This window comes from Pseudoliparis swirei, chromosome 12, assembly GCF_029220125.1.
Source record: "Pseudoliparis swirei isolate HS2019 ecotype Mariana Trench chromosome 12, NWPU_hadal_v1, whole genome shotgun sequence".
Classification (NCBI taxonomy): domain Eukaryota; kingdom Metazoa; phylum Chordata; class Actinopteri; order Perciformes; family Liparidae; genus Pseudoliparis; species Pseudoliparis swirei.
In genome coordinates, this window is record NC_079399.1 from 13,366,525 (window position 1) to 13,381,356 (window position 14,832).

General features: G+C 40.5%; 1 protein-coding gene across 2 annotated transcripts in view; it reads left to right on the forward strand.

Annotated features, from left to right (window-relative positions):
* rngtt (RNA guanylyltransferase and 5'-phosphatase) overlaps positions 1 to 14,832 on the forward strand; it is an 85,258-nt gene that overhangs the window by 20,784 nt on the left and 49,642 nt on the right. For both annotated transcript variants that reach the window (XM_056428863.1, XM_056428864.1), the window contains exons 9-11: positions 2,742 to 2,877; positions 5,315 to 5,386; positions 12,603 to 12,767. In XM_056428863.1, coding sequence (XP_056284838.1) covers positions 2,742 to 2,877; positions 5,315 to 5,386; positions 12,603 to 12,767 — 373 coding nt within the window. The remainder of the gene's footprint in view (positions 1 to 2,741; positions 2,878 to 5,314; positions 5,387 to 12,602; positions 12,768 to 14,832) is intronic.

A 14,832-nucleotide genomic window follows, 5' to 3' on the forward strand; every position in this document is an offset into this window, starting at 1 on the left:
TGATACCCCCATATTAATGTCCATTCTTCCTCAGAAATATCTATCCCAGATTCCTTTTCCCATTTTACTTTAATGTATGCTGTTGAATGAGTTTTAAGCTCTAGAAAGCATTTATATATGGCTGATATTGCCCCTTTATTGCAATTTGACTTATATGCTCTTTTAAACAGTTCTATGAGACTGGAGTTTACCTCTGTTACCTTTTTAACATTTTCATTGACAAAATGCCGCAACTGTAGGTATTTAAAGAAGTCCTGTTTCTCTAAAAGATAATTTTCTTTAATCATTTCAAAACTAAACAGTTTGTTTCCCTTCATAATATTGCATAAAGCTGTTATTCCATTAGCTCTCCATTTTTTGAATCTGGTGTCCATTTTATTTGGTGTGAAGTCTGAGTCATATCCACACCATTTAAGGCACAGTAGATCTCCTTCAAGTTTGTATTCTCTAATGATATTCTTCCACACTTTAAGGGTCAATTTGACCCATGGATTATCAGAACTGTTTATGTAGTGTTGCAGTTTAGAGTCAGCTATGATTGCTTGTATTGGAATGGGAAATATTTTTTCTTCAATGTCTTTCCACTGTGCATCATATGAAGGATTGCACCAGCATATTATAGCTCTTGTCTGGGCGGCATAGTAGTATTCCTTGAGGGATGGCAAACCCCATCCTCCCTTCTCCTTTACTAACTGCAGTGTTTTAAGGCGAACCCTTGGTCTCTTGCCTTGCCACACATATCTCGACAACATTTTGTCCCATTCATTAAACTGGCCCTGAGAAACTTCTATTGGTAGGGTTTGAAATAGATATAACAATCTGGGTAATATGTTCATTTTAATAGATTGTATTCTTGAGCTGAAACTAAAGAATGGTACGAGGTTCCATCTTGTGATATCTTCTTTGATTTTTTTGTTTATAGGTGAGTAGTTATATTCTGATAGTTTTGACAGATCTTTTGGAATATTTATGCCTAGGTACTTAAGGGATTTTGCTTGCCATGACCATGGGTATTTGCTTTCCATTTCTGATGTTGGATTATAGTTATACGATAGTACTTTTACCCACATTAACCTTATATCCTGATAATTGCCCATATTTCTCAAGTGCCAGCATCAGCTGGGGCAAAGAGTGTGTTGGCTGGCTAAGATAAACTAGTACATCATCTGCGTAGCAAGCTAGCTTATGCTCTCTTTCTGCCAGTTGAATGCCTCTTATTTATCTGTTTTGTCTTAAATATTGGGCTAGTGGTTCAAGGAAAAGTGCAAATAATATTGGTGACCATGCGCAGCCCTGTCTTGTACCCCTTTCCAGGGTAAACCTATTTGATAAATAACCATTGACCTTGACCCTTGCAGTAGGAGTATTGTATAATGATTGTATGGTTTTAATAATCCTGGCATGAAAACCAAATCTATGAAGAGTTCTGGAAAGAAAATCCCAATTGACGGAGTCAAATGCCTTCTCAGCATCTATACTAATTACTATTGCTTCCAATTTGTTTTTTGCTATATGATTAATAATATTATTTTGCAGTCTTAACAGTCACTGCGCTAACGTTTTTGAATCTTCCAATTGAGTGCACTCGGCAGTCGTCGAAGTTTCTCCTTTTATTTTTATGTCATTTTACTGAAGCTAATATAGTGTAGCCTATGCCAACACATATAATAATAGACCTGGGTTTGCAGAGACTGTCGAATAATGTCCTCCGCTGTGTTTCAGCAGCCGGGACGCCGCTGCACCTGCACACAACAAACGGCTTTATAACTTACCATAATGTTGATGGCATATTTTTGGGTTACCAAATAGAGCCTCTACAATTAAGACACACTCTGCATTTAAATACTGATTTGGACATTGATTACCATGGTAATGTCAACATTTTAACAATATTCCTGGAGGAGGGGCAATTGTAGGACACTAGAGGCTATTTTTAGTTTATTTTTGTGTGTGCTTCTAAGTCTTTGCCTCACCTGCAGACAGATCACCTAATCACTGGTGATGGAGGAGATCGGCGTATCTTCACCATGCAAACAAGTCAAGGCTTTAAAGTGTTGGTGCAAGGCACCGCGGACGACTGTAACGGAACGAAATGATTAGTTTGCGAGTCATCGCTCACACATTTAGATGTGACTGAGTTTAGTTTGTATATGTCTACCTAAGAAACTAGTTTCTTAGTTTCTAAAATCCTACTGATGCCGCTATTAGTTATTAGAGGTTAAAGTTGGTACTTATGTGTATATTTGTTGCCAAGCAGTCCTGTTGTAAAAGGCAATGCTGGTTAATTAGCTTCCATTAGCATGTATCTGCTTTGTTACCTTATCTTCTCAGACATGATAAAAACTCTAACAGCATACATTTGTGCGTTAGAGATGTATGCAGTCTTGAGTGTTGTTGTCGTTGCTGAGCGGAACCGAAAGCTTTCAGACATGATTGCCATATTAAGTCCTCCAAATAAACGAATTCAATAAAATGATACGCTTCTGTTTTATCTGGAGAAATGCACTTTCAGCAGAGTAATGCTTTGTGTATTAATAAAGTGTAACATGGGTCATCAGAGTTGATTTATAACCCCCAAAAAAGAACAACGTCATCAAACCTGCAGCCAGTGTGCTTTGCAATATAACATTGTGACATAAGAGGTCAGATTAGCTCGTCGCGGTGCATTGAGTCTCTCTAACACTGACCACCTTGAAGACAACTTGCTCCCTTGTATCAATTTGGTTCATCTTCTCCTGCAGGTACATGATGTTGATCAATGGAAAAAATGAAGTATTCATGATCAACAGAGACAACACCATCTTCCACATAGCGAACCTAGAGTTTCCTTTCCGGAAGGATCCACGTGTCCACCTATCAAATACTCTATTGGATGGGGTGAGTTATTTTCCTTCCTATTTCTTGCTATTGGGTTGCTATATATACATATTTTATAATGTGCCATGGTAGCTTCTCTTCTTGCATACTGAAAAACCCATATCTGTTCCTCCCTTGACTGAAACGGCATGTCCCCTCTTTCTCCAACCTTGACACACTCGCAATAATTGACATCAGTTGCCAAACCGCAGGTGTAAGAATAGCATGTTTTAGTCTGCAGTAGAGCCTGTAAAAGACGGCACACGGGAAAAAAATGACCACCGTTGTGACAGTTTTCTGTCGCTGCTGCCACGCGGTTCCACACCGCGATGTCTTGTAACGCTCCCCTGGGTGACGCTGACTTCTCCTCTCCTGTTATACTCGGCTCAGACTGTCATTGGCATGCTCGTGCTGCTGAGGTGACGCAACAACTCCCCGGCAGCAGGTGCACATGCAGGAGTCACGAGCACGCTCCCTAGCTGGAAACGCGGGAATGGAAATCTCCGCCGAGATTTGATCACAAATGTCCGGCAGTGTTTTATGTTTGGTATTCCGGTAGGAGAGATGACGGATACGTTGCCTGTGATTGTGTTTGTTTTTGTTCCCGGCCCTGTTTTTGTAATAGAGTTTGGCTAATTTATGTAACATAGGTGTGTGCCTCCTCTTGGCGTAGCAGTTGCTGATTGATGAGGTGCATTTAGTTTCCTCATCAGGCAGGACATCTAATTGCAGCGCATTAGTGTTCCTTTGAAGGAAGCGGTGCAGACGTGTGTTTAGATTGCTACAAGCTTTGTTTTGACTTTGGTTATTCATCTGCTGATGCTTCTGGCTCTCAGTTCAGAGAGGCTGTGTGGCGAGCCCTCTAGAAGCCCAGCTGTGTTGTCTGATACGTTTCATCTTTGGCCTAAAGGCACTGGTCTTTGTCTCGACGCGCAGTTTTGTTGCTTTTAATGAGCTTTACATCAACCTGAGTTCCAATATTGGAAGAGTGCACAGTGGAGATTGAATTCCTGGCGGTTTCCTTTGGTCACATTAATGTTTTCATCTGCTGCTCTCTGTCTGTGAAGCGGTTCAGTGCACCGGATGCAGAGTGATGGCAGTCTCCTGGAATGACATCATTGCTACTGTCCAACCTGCCCTTCACTCCTCCTTCACTCCTCTTCTCCACTCCTCCAGTCTGGCTCTCGTCAATTTACTGTGGATTTTTGGTCTTTTGTCTGATCAAGTAAAGTCATGTCATCCAATAGGAATGCACATCTACAATATTTTTCTTTGATCTGTAATTGTTAATTGTACCAAACTATGAATAGATACAGAATAGTCTGGAAGCAATCCTCCCCTACCAGTGAAGCCAGTGCCAGAGGGCCTTCACCGGTGACTGCCACTAGCACTCTTGAGGGCTGTTTGAAAAGCCCCAGCACCTATCGCTAAATATAAAGTGAAGAATTATTTCCGCTAGCGAGTCGACACTCATTGGATGAGTTCACTTCTTCTGATGTGCATTTTGGAGGCAGCTTTGGGAATTGTTTCACGGAGGCGATGTTCAGAGTCAAAGAGAATTTTGGGGCGTGTTTGCTTCCGCGTCGGTCCGTGTGTTTGCTTGATGTAAATTGTAAACCTTGTCATCTGCCGCACCCTGCAGACGCACCGATTCCCATTTTAATGACCCGCAGCATCCGATTTTTTGCTCATTCTGTTTTTCTTTTTAATATTTATAATCAATAACAAGGCTCTACCTGTCACCCGATCCGAACACTATAGCTTGTTAGTCAAAATGGATGTCAAAGTGTTCATGTAAATGCCGAGCCTTTCTGCGACTGCTCCAAGGCTAACCCTCGACATGCCGGTTACAGCAGCAGAGCACTGTTAGTCGCCTAAAAGTTGTATGAGGCCAGGGGGAATAAATGTCGTGCTCCGCTTATCTATTCTTACCACGCAAAGCACCCGAGTTGAGACCCTACTTTCCACAGCGGCGGTGACGTCTGCCTCTCTGCTGTCACAACAACATCTCCTGGTTGCTTAACAGTTCTTTGAAAACGTCCCGTGTGTCTGTTGGCTGTCCTGCATCACTGCTGCAGCCCTCACCTGACTTTCAACTTGAGGGTCTTGCATCATAGATGTGCAATGCTATTTCTGCTTCAGATCCTTCTTTACCAGACCCCACCACACACGCATGCACACATACACACATGCATAAAGATACACACACGGCGCACACACATCTCCCCAATCCCTTGCTATCCCCCCCCCTCATTGCTGCAGGCATCTTCCTCTCTGAACATGCATCCTCTTGAGAGCACTCACCCCCGGTTTCCCACTGTGTTCTTCCTCCATAACTATGTGCACATGTGATGTTAAGAATGTCCAGATTATTTCTATATACATATCGGACATATTCTCTTCTCAATTGTTTATGCATATCTCAATAAAAACAATATGCATCTCTTTATCTCTGCAGGAGATGATCATCGACAAGGTGAACGGTCAGCCCGTCCCCCGCTATTTGATATACGACATCATCAAATTCAACGTGAGTAGCCCCTCGGAAGCGGTGTCTTTGTGTGGTCCGTGTGTGGTCAATCAGCAGCTCCTTCTGCCCGCTCCCTTTAATGTACTGTTTACGAGGGGCGAGTTCAACAGAGGAAATTGTTATTTTGCGGTCATGTTCCATCAGCCGTCGGTAGAATACATAATTAGTGCAAGGTGTGGGATGAAAGCGTTGATGGGATTTCCTTATCCTGAAGTCTGACAAATCCAATTCCCCGTTGGACTCTTCAGTCGGCAGCACAGACGTGTTCATCCTCAGTATTTGATTCTGCTTGACCCCCACACCCTGTCATGCACTGAGCTTTACTAAACCGTACCTTAGGCGCCACACTGGCTGAGTGGCGTCTGACTCACACTGAATATTTATTTATAAACTAGGTCTTTGTGCTTTTAACACTAACATTGGTTTTGCTGAGCTCCATTGACTTTTGATGAGAACTAAAATGTGTTTCAATATTAATCCAAACTTTTGACATCGTCGTCACTGTATTGGGTCCAAGTAAACCTGACCATCAGTCCATTACATTGCATTATAGCTGGGTAGCAGAAATTCTCCTGGCAAATCTGCAAGTGTGAAATTGGCTTTCATGTGTAATATGATATTTTTCCTGTTGCAATGTTAACTGCTTAATGATGACGGCGAAGAACCGCTTGTATGTATCAAAAGCATTGGTACAGAATCATTCCAATACAAATGCTGTTTGATTATTTTGCTTATAGTAATCAAGTATCCTGCTTACGGTGTTAATTTTCAGAGGAGAAACTACAGTAAATCTCTTTCTTGAGAACCGCCTCAGGACAACATTAAAAGGCTGTTAATTGCTCACACTTTTCCAAACGGCAAATGAATTCATCCCTTCAGCTGATCTGCTCGCTGCTCACGTCCAGCTGGGACAAATGGTTTGCTCTTAGCACGCCTCAGCCGTCTTACTTACAAACTTGATGAATACCTCAGTGTGAGGCGGTTGCTCCTGCAATTATTGTTTGTCTGTCTCCTCCTTTTTTCTATTGATCGGATCAAACCAGAGAGCGGCTCAATAAAGGCTCCGGTGGTGAGGGGAACGTCTTCGTAAGATGGTGCAGGGGTTAGCAGCTCCCGCGGCTGCCCTCCACACACCCTGCCCCTCCCCCGGAGTCATCAGTGCAGCACAGTTTATCGATCCGAGCCGGCCATTATTAGCCTTCTCCATTATCTATGGGGGGCTGCTCCTTCGCACCGAGGCTCCATCCCGAGACCGAGGATGGAAATGCAGCAGCGGGGAGAACCCGCCACCCGTAAGGCCCGTGGCCTTACGTGACACCTCACTCGTTCGGAAAGTCACACACAGCACAGTCCTGGGATTCTTTTGATTAGAGCGCGATGAGAGTTCTGTGTCCTCTCGTCGTGATCGGTGATTTAGCCGAGTCAACGGTCAGAGTTGACGTAGTCCTGTGGATGAATTAGTGTTGGCATATACTGCGCGGTTCATGTCAGAGCAGCTGGTATTCCTGGTCATCGGTCAGTGTTATTATGTTGACAGCACTGATGTGTTCTGACTGACCCTGACTTATTCCCCTGAGACGTGGAGGGAATCTATTTCTTCTCTTCCTGCAAAGTATGACAAAATATATATTTTTTGGTCTTTCTGGAAAGTTGTTACAGCTCGTCAGTCCCTGTCAGTGCCCCCACGGACAAGATGTGATGAAATCACAATAACAATTGCAAATTTGTACATTATTTTGATGTTCCTGTAGAAACCTTTTATCTAAAAATAAAACTGTGGACACAAAATAATTGTCACCTTAGGTGCAGAATTAGACAATATAATTGTCTTAATCACCTTGACAGCCAAGCAAAAAGGAATGCTTGAAAAAAAATCCCCAAAGCAACCGTACCTTTGGAGGTATGGAGTGCTTTTCTGATTTCAGCCCATTTACTTCCACTTGAGAAGTTTGTCTGCAGGTACAGTCTGTATCTCTGCTGGGCTTTTCTACTCTCAGAATAGTCCCTCGGCTGCATCCCTCCTTTCAAATCAACGACCGCATCACTCTTATGATGCACTGCAGATAAAACATTTTTACAAGTTGACAGGTCAAGGCGAGTACTGGTGCTCAGATAATATTGCTCTCTAGCCAGTGAACACCTCGTGTCTAACAATGACTTTCCCGGAAATGTGAAAGTCCTTTTTAATTTGCTCATTAATTGCAACACATCCTTGTTACTCTTCTGGGACTTTTATCTGCATTTTAACTGATTATCTACATTTGTCTTTCTTGTTGAACATGTGGTGTCACAAGTTTGATTAAGGTGGATTATTATGAGGATATTTGTCCTAAAATGTAGCTGAGAGGGCAGTAATGCTCTCTATTTAACGGCCTGATAATTCAACACTACATTATCTATTCCATAAATAATGCAGGGAACAACACTGCATTATCTTTAGAATACTAATATACTTCGTTATCAACACCTACCACTGGCTCCACATTTTATTTAGCACAGCTCACCCAAATAATGTCTTTTTTTTAATTGGTTTTCATTCTAAAAATAAATAAATTGCTTTTTTTAAAGCAAATTATCTTGCAACTATGTTCAAACACAGTGATCTAACAGCTCATTGCTATGTGTAATTTCTGTTCCTTTTTTTTAACTGAATCTGAGACTGAGTGCTAAGCCCATCTACGTATTCAAGGAAGAGACTCATAAAGGAGCAGAAACAGAAGGCTACAGGGAGACAACATAGACTATCATCATGAATTGACAGCCTACGTTTGTAAACAAGTCAAGTCTCTCTGCATTAAAGGGTACCTGTAGTGCAAAACAACAACGTGCTACATCCATTCGGCGCATCAAATAAATCATATTTACCCGCTGCTATTGTCAACAAAGTCACGATAGCCGGCATTTGTTTTTTGTCAAAATTCCGAATCCGTGGGCGGCAGCTATTTTTACATTTTGTTACTCAGCTCAAAGCTAACTATAAAAGGTTGAAGTGAAATCAGCCAATCCGACCGGAGCAAAGGGCCGCATGCAAAGCGTTAGGCGCTCTCAATAATAAGCAGAAAGACTAAAGAAAAAAAGAAAAAGCCCAAACCTACTACAGAAAAGAGGTGAGATAAAAAGAAGAAGTGCTGTATATAGTGCGTATAGTATGCAGGCAAATGTTAGAAATGTTCGCCCTCTCTAGGAGAATAAATATATAATAATATATATTAATTATATCAATAACAAACTCTCTGGTACTTGATGATCGCAATAACTGGAAGCAACTAACTAACACAATGGTTGACAGTTCTCCCCCGGCTCATCGGCCGATCATTGATCAATCTCAAGACATCTCATCAATGCGCGCTGGCTTATGAGCTTGCAGCTGTGTTATGTGTGCTCACTGTGACAAGCAGATGAATCATCGTGACTATGTGACTTTTATTCAACAAACACACTTCGTTTGTTTTTCATGTGTCTGTTTTCTGTCTGTGTTTTCCCACAACTGCCACCACACATGCGCCGGGTGTCTCGGCGTGCCTGATCGGTTATCCGCGGTGCGCATCTGCGATCTCATCCATCAATCCGGCATCTATTCTGTCACATCATTCTAAATGCTGCTGTCACAATTTTTTAAATAAAGATAGTCTGCTTTTAAAGGTTCAAACAATCATCCAATTGCTCAATCAGATCTCTCTTCATTTCATTTTTTCAATTCTCAGCATTTGTGCATTTGTTTGCGAGGCGGCGTTTGGTCAACTGTTGGAACACGCTGCTTTGGCTGTCACCACCTCAACCCACTCCAAGCTCCCACAATGTCCAGCGACATATTCAGAAGCCCAGTGCAAGTTGAATGTGATTACTTTGAACATACTGAACAGCCAGAACTACAATACATATTGAATACTGATTATCTTTTTTATAAGAAACACACTATCATTACACATTTGCTTTTTTAAGTGACCAGATAATTAAGACCCTACCTCATAATGATGGGCACTCAGGGGAGATAGAAACCGGCTCACATTAGTTTAGATTTAGATCTAGAAAAGGATGCTGTGTTCACACCGCTCAACACCAAGAACAAAGAAACATAGAGGATATATATATATATATATATATCCCTTCAGATACTGCATCTGCATTGGCGTGGGCCTTATGATGCAAATAGATACAGAATGTGGTTAAAGGCCAAAACAGCCTAAAAGCCTTTTTGTAAATAAAACACTCCCTTGGGAAGCTGCACATTAAGCATCTGTTGAGTGATCCCAACCCTGATTTCCTCAGCGTTGTATCATGTAATTTATTCCAAATCATCCCAGACAGTCACACTGAGCGTTTAATGCTATTGTCAGCATTGTGAGATTTTTCTTTTGAACATGTTTTGTTATTTTGCTGTATTCTTGAGGGCTGTATGTATGTATGTATGGTTTTCATGCACACATACCCATTATAGGAGTTATGTAAGTAATACACTGAGTCATTCCTTGTTAGACTTGAATACGATTGTAGTCTCTTTTTATTTATGATGAATGCATCTGTTGATTCACGTTCCATGTCTCCCACAATTTCTTTGTGGCTAAATTCCTTCTCAACGATGCTTGTTAAAATAAAAACATATTCAGTTTACTATCACATGAGACAAAGACAAGCGGGACATTTTCCCAAGTGAGAAGGTTACTAGGGAACTGTTTCAGCAGTAGATGATTGTATACGTAGACTGACTTGTAATTGTGAGTTTTCAGTACATATATATAGCAATTGGAGGCAATATAGACAGCGGTGTCCTCCGGCAAGCTGCACTATCGGCATCAGAGCAGATCGAGGCATTTCTTTAGCGATTAGTATCAGTAACAGTACACAAAGCTGTTGCTTGTCAGAAATGGTTGAAGCTCTGGTCTTGCTCAAACCCACAGTGATGACATTAAGTCAAAGTGAAGCAGTGCAAACGAGTAGATGGCAGCCGTCACGACGTATTGCCGTCCGGTACCACAGCAAAACAATCACAAGGGGATTTCACCGATGTGATCGGCCTTAATTTACAGAAATGTTGGATTAACAAGATTCCCTCGACTGTATTTTTCCTGTTGAGCAGGCGTGGACAGCACATGCCTTGAATCATCCACACTTCCATCTTGTCCTGTCCTCATGACACTGCTGACAGACGGTGGAGAATGTGTGGGACATGATACCAGCTGTTGCTCCAGGAGAATATTGTGTTGTTGTTTTTTGCTGTGAAACTAAAAAAGAAAAGAAAAAGTCCTCAAAGTGATGCCCATTTGAGATTTCCCAAACTTTTTATTTGCCCATGACCTTATTTGCAGTTGCCAAACTGCCGTTATAGAGTGATTAATTCATTGAGCAATTCATTGGATCGACTGTAAAAACGAGACATTCATGGCAAACTGCTGGATTATCACCTTGTTTTGGCAAACACTCGCCGACTTCAACATGCAGCAGACACGCGGCAACGTGGCCGTCTGTCATACCAAGCCACCTGATGGTTTCTAGTCCAATATCTATTCTATTTTAACTTTGTTTGACTATAGATTCATTAAGTTGATTTAATACTTAATTTGACTTGGGTTTCTCCAATTTTGAATTTCGTCTGGATTTTAGAGACATAATTAGTTTAGAGACATAATAAGTTAAATCTTCTCAGAAATGATTCCCCTTCACAACATCTTTTTTTTTATCGGGTTTTGTGTAGTCGCACACTATATGAAAAGTATTATAAGGCTTGACATTGTACTTGCTTACATAAGACTGCTTTGGTTGTTTTTTACTGCTTTGTGTAATATGTGTGACTCACAAGACAGTGCAGTCTTGTAATTGCATCTAATCATTGGCCATCCACCTCCTCATCCCCTCTGAAAATGAATCGTTTTCCTCCCCCTGTGGTCCAATCGTCCAAAGACGACTCTTGAGAAAAGAAGTGGCCTTTACCAAACGGTAACCGAGCAGAATACAAATTCCCCCAAGTCAAATCTTCTTGCTCAGTGACTCTCAATACGGTTCAGTAAATATTGATTCAGAACCCACTCGTGTATAAAGGTGTAAATGTTTCATTTAATGTTGTTTTCTGTTTTTGGAAGATCTTTTTTCTAAACGGTAAAAACAACAGACATTGTCCAAAAAGAAGGAAAAAAAGATAAATGTAGACACGTGTAGTTAAACACACATCTTTGAAGAAAGGTTGCCACTGGAGCTGCAACAGTTGGTCTATAATTCGTTAGTTCATAATTACATTTGCTGGTTTGAGCTTCTCTCTCGTGATGCTTTGTCTGTATTCAAGAGAATAAGTAGGCGATAAATCTGGAATGAAAATAATCAATCATTGTAAACTTATATTACAGTGACCATTAAATGTAATAGCATGCATACAGCGAGTATAACATTAAGGATAAATAACTATCATATGGTGGAGGAGGACTCCGCTGAAATGTTGAAATTCGTGTTAATCATTAGGGAAAGAAAGGGCCTTAAGATCGATCCCTGAGGTACTCCAAGGGAGAAAAAAAATTCCACTCTATTTTTACATTAGCAATTATAATTTTTCCTTTTGTGATCATATATTATACTTAACTGTGTAAAATTAAAAAATGTAGTCACGGCCTTTATACAAAGGGGCAAAGAATTAACTCATTAGTCATCAAGAAAAAAAATTAAATGGAGGGAAAGCATTCTAAAACAGTCTTTTCTGCACATCATGATCTAGTGACGTAAAGAACGTTTGCCTCATCAAGTTGTCTCTTGGCTGCAAAAGAAATGGCAGCTTGGTTGCCGAGTTTGAGCTCCCACTTTTCCTTTCCGATAACTTGTGAGGAATGTTAAATGTCAGATTGTTGTCATACACTTAGTTTGTGTCCATCTGGCAATATATCTAAAAATATTTTTGCTTCTACTTTTTTTTGTGCTGATGAAAGTGAGTCACTGTGTTTCAATCATTTGAACAACAGAGATATGCGGCGGAAACCGTCAGTGGACTGGCTTTTCAGATAGGCTGTATAGGTACATTAATCTGTAAATATTTTTTTTCCAAAAGTGATTTAGTATGTATGTTAGATGCTATTAATGTAATATTGAAGGCAGTGCACAGTTCAGTCTACTGGAAGACTATTATTTATTATTTGTATTATATTTCATATCTATTGAAAGCATGTGTTTGTACGTGTGTCTGATGACGTAATGATATAATTTCCAAGTTACATTAAGTTTGTTCTTTGTGTTTCAGGGACAGCCCGTCGGCCAGTGTGATTTCAATATTCGGCTGTTATGCATAGAAAAAGAAATAATTTCATCCCGGATGGAAAAGATGAAGACCGGACAGATTGACAAAACCAAGGAGCCCTTCAGTGTCCGACATAAACCTTTCTTTGACATTAATGCAGCACGAAAGGTAACGTGAACAAAGGCGTCTTTTTCACTTTCAAACCCATTTCTTCCCTATTTATTTAAAAACACACAAAGATATTCAAATACAGATGACTCCAAATTTTTACCACTAGTTAATGTACATATATAATGTGTAGTTTCATTAATGTCCGAGATGAGGAGCCAGAGAGAGAGAGCAATCGAAAGACAGCGTCTTGTAGATGGCACAATCTCACCCACAATAGGGAGACTGGCATCCTCCTGGAGTCAGGCCTCAGGTTCTTTCCTCTAAAACATGCTGGCGAGGCCATTGAGGTTTGTATAACTGAGTGAGAGCGCAGTCTTCGTGGACTTTGAGCTCCACCAAGATTTATTGGGGTCACAGATTTTTCCATTAAGAACTAGCTGGAGGACCCAGTTTCTAAATGTGTTATTTTTAGCAGTCCAAAAGTCACTGCTTTGTGGCTAATATCTTTAACAGCCCATACATACACTGTCATGGTGCTGTTTGCTGGAATGGGTATCTCTGATTGGTCAAACACATCTCTTGTTTGTCTGTCTGTATGAGTACACCATGAATTATTAATAACTTAATGTGAAAAGATGTCAGTGGAATAAAGCATCACAATACACTGCAGATGAAAGTCATTACTGTGAGCTGGTAAGTCTGGAAACATTGCACACATTGTTGCACCTGGCATTGCTTGAAATTAGGCTTGGTAATAACAACAATGATTATAAAGTATATTTTTAAAAAAATGTTAAATTAATTTCTTTCCCTGCAGTATTTTGCTTCAGATCCTATTCTTTTGCTTTTTCTATCTAGTTGTCATACAAATAAATAAATGGCCACGGCTCAGGCTGTCGTACTGTGCTGTTCACAGACCGAGGACAGCAAAGGTTTTATCCTCTGAATAGCTCTTAATCTTTCCTCAAAGGCCTGCACTTTTGCCCTAATACCAGGCCCGTGGGAGGTCAGAGCACAATTAATTTGAGGCTTTGGTTGGGCCAAGATCAGTAGGAAATGTTGGCACTGCACATTCGCAGATGATCAAAGTATATGAAGGGGGTGACAGTTTAGATATTTCTTGTGTTGTGGTCGCATTTCTTCCTCTGCCAATACCAATATCCTGGTGTTTTGTACTTTGTAAAATTCCTAATATGAATAGTTGGGTTACTCCTGGTTCAACCCTGGGCTGTCTGCTCCTCTAAGAAGGACTGAGCCCCACCCTCAGAGGGGGATGTTACTCGAGGAATTAAGTCACCGGAACTCTCTCTGGTTTCTGACTGCTCTATTGTGCTGTACAGCTCCCATCTGCTCCCCATACAGTCATATCTCTGTTGTATGACACATAAAACGAGGGAAACTGGAATCTGGCTTATTAATTCATAGCAGCACAACCCTTCACTTCATGCATATCAACCAGAAAGACCTTTTTGGAATATGTCAGCCACAGACTTGAGTTGTATGCTGGCTTTTGTCTTTGGCTTGGCTGCTGTTTTTCAGCTCAAACACTTCCACGTCAATGTCGCCATTTCCCACCAATTGGGAACATTTATTTGTCATGCTTTCTTCACTTATCCAATTATCAAACAAAGACCTCCTTTTTGCACGACAGAAATTCTACATTGGGACCACCAGATAACACATTTTGGAATTTCCCTTTTGCTCATGTTGAATGGACTTGGCTCGCAAAACACATTATTTAGAAAAAGAGAATTCTACATTTGATGGCACTTAGTTGGTGGTGTCTGTTCAACAGTTAATTGCTTTTTGCGTATTTAGTTTTGTACCTATGTTTCAATAATGGATGATTTTTAAGAAATAATTATTGATAATTATTTTAAGTGCCAAAATTGAAGAAAATAAACATAATTAATATGAAATACAGTACACATTTTTGTATTTGCTTATGTATGCATATATCATCAAATGAAACATGTTTTAATGCAGATTAGTAGATAAAATACAAATTGCATTTATTTGTCTTCAATAACTGCACAAATGAAACTTTTGCCAAAGTGTACCCTGTTTGAATAAGCTTAACATTTGCAGAGAGCATACTGTAATTAAATTTAACTCAGATTTA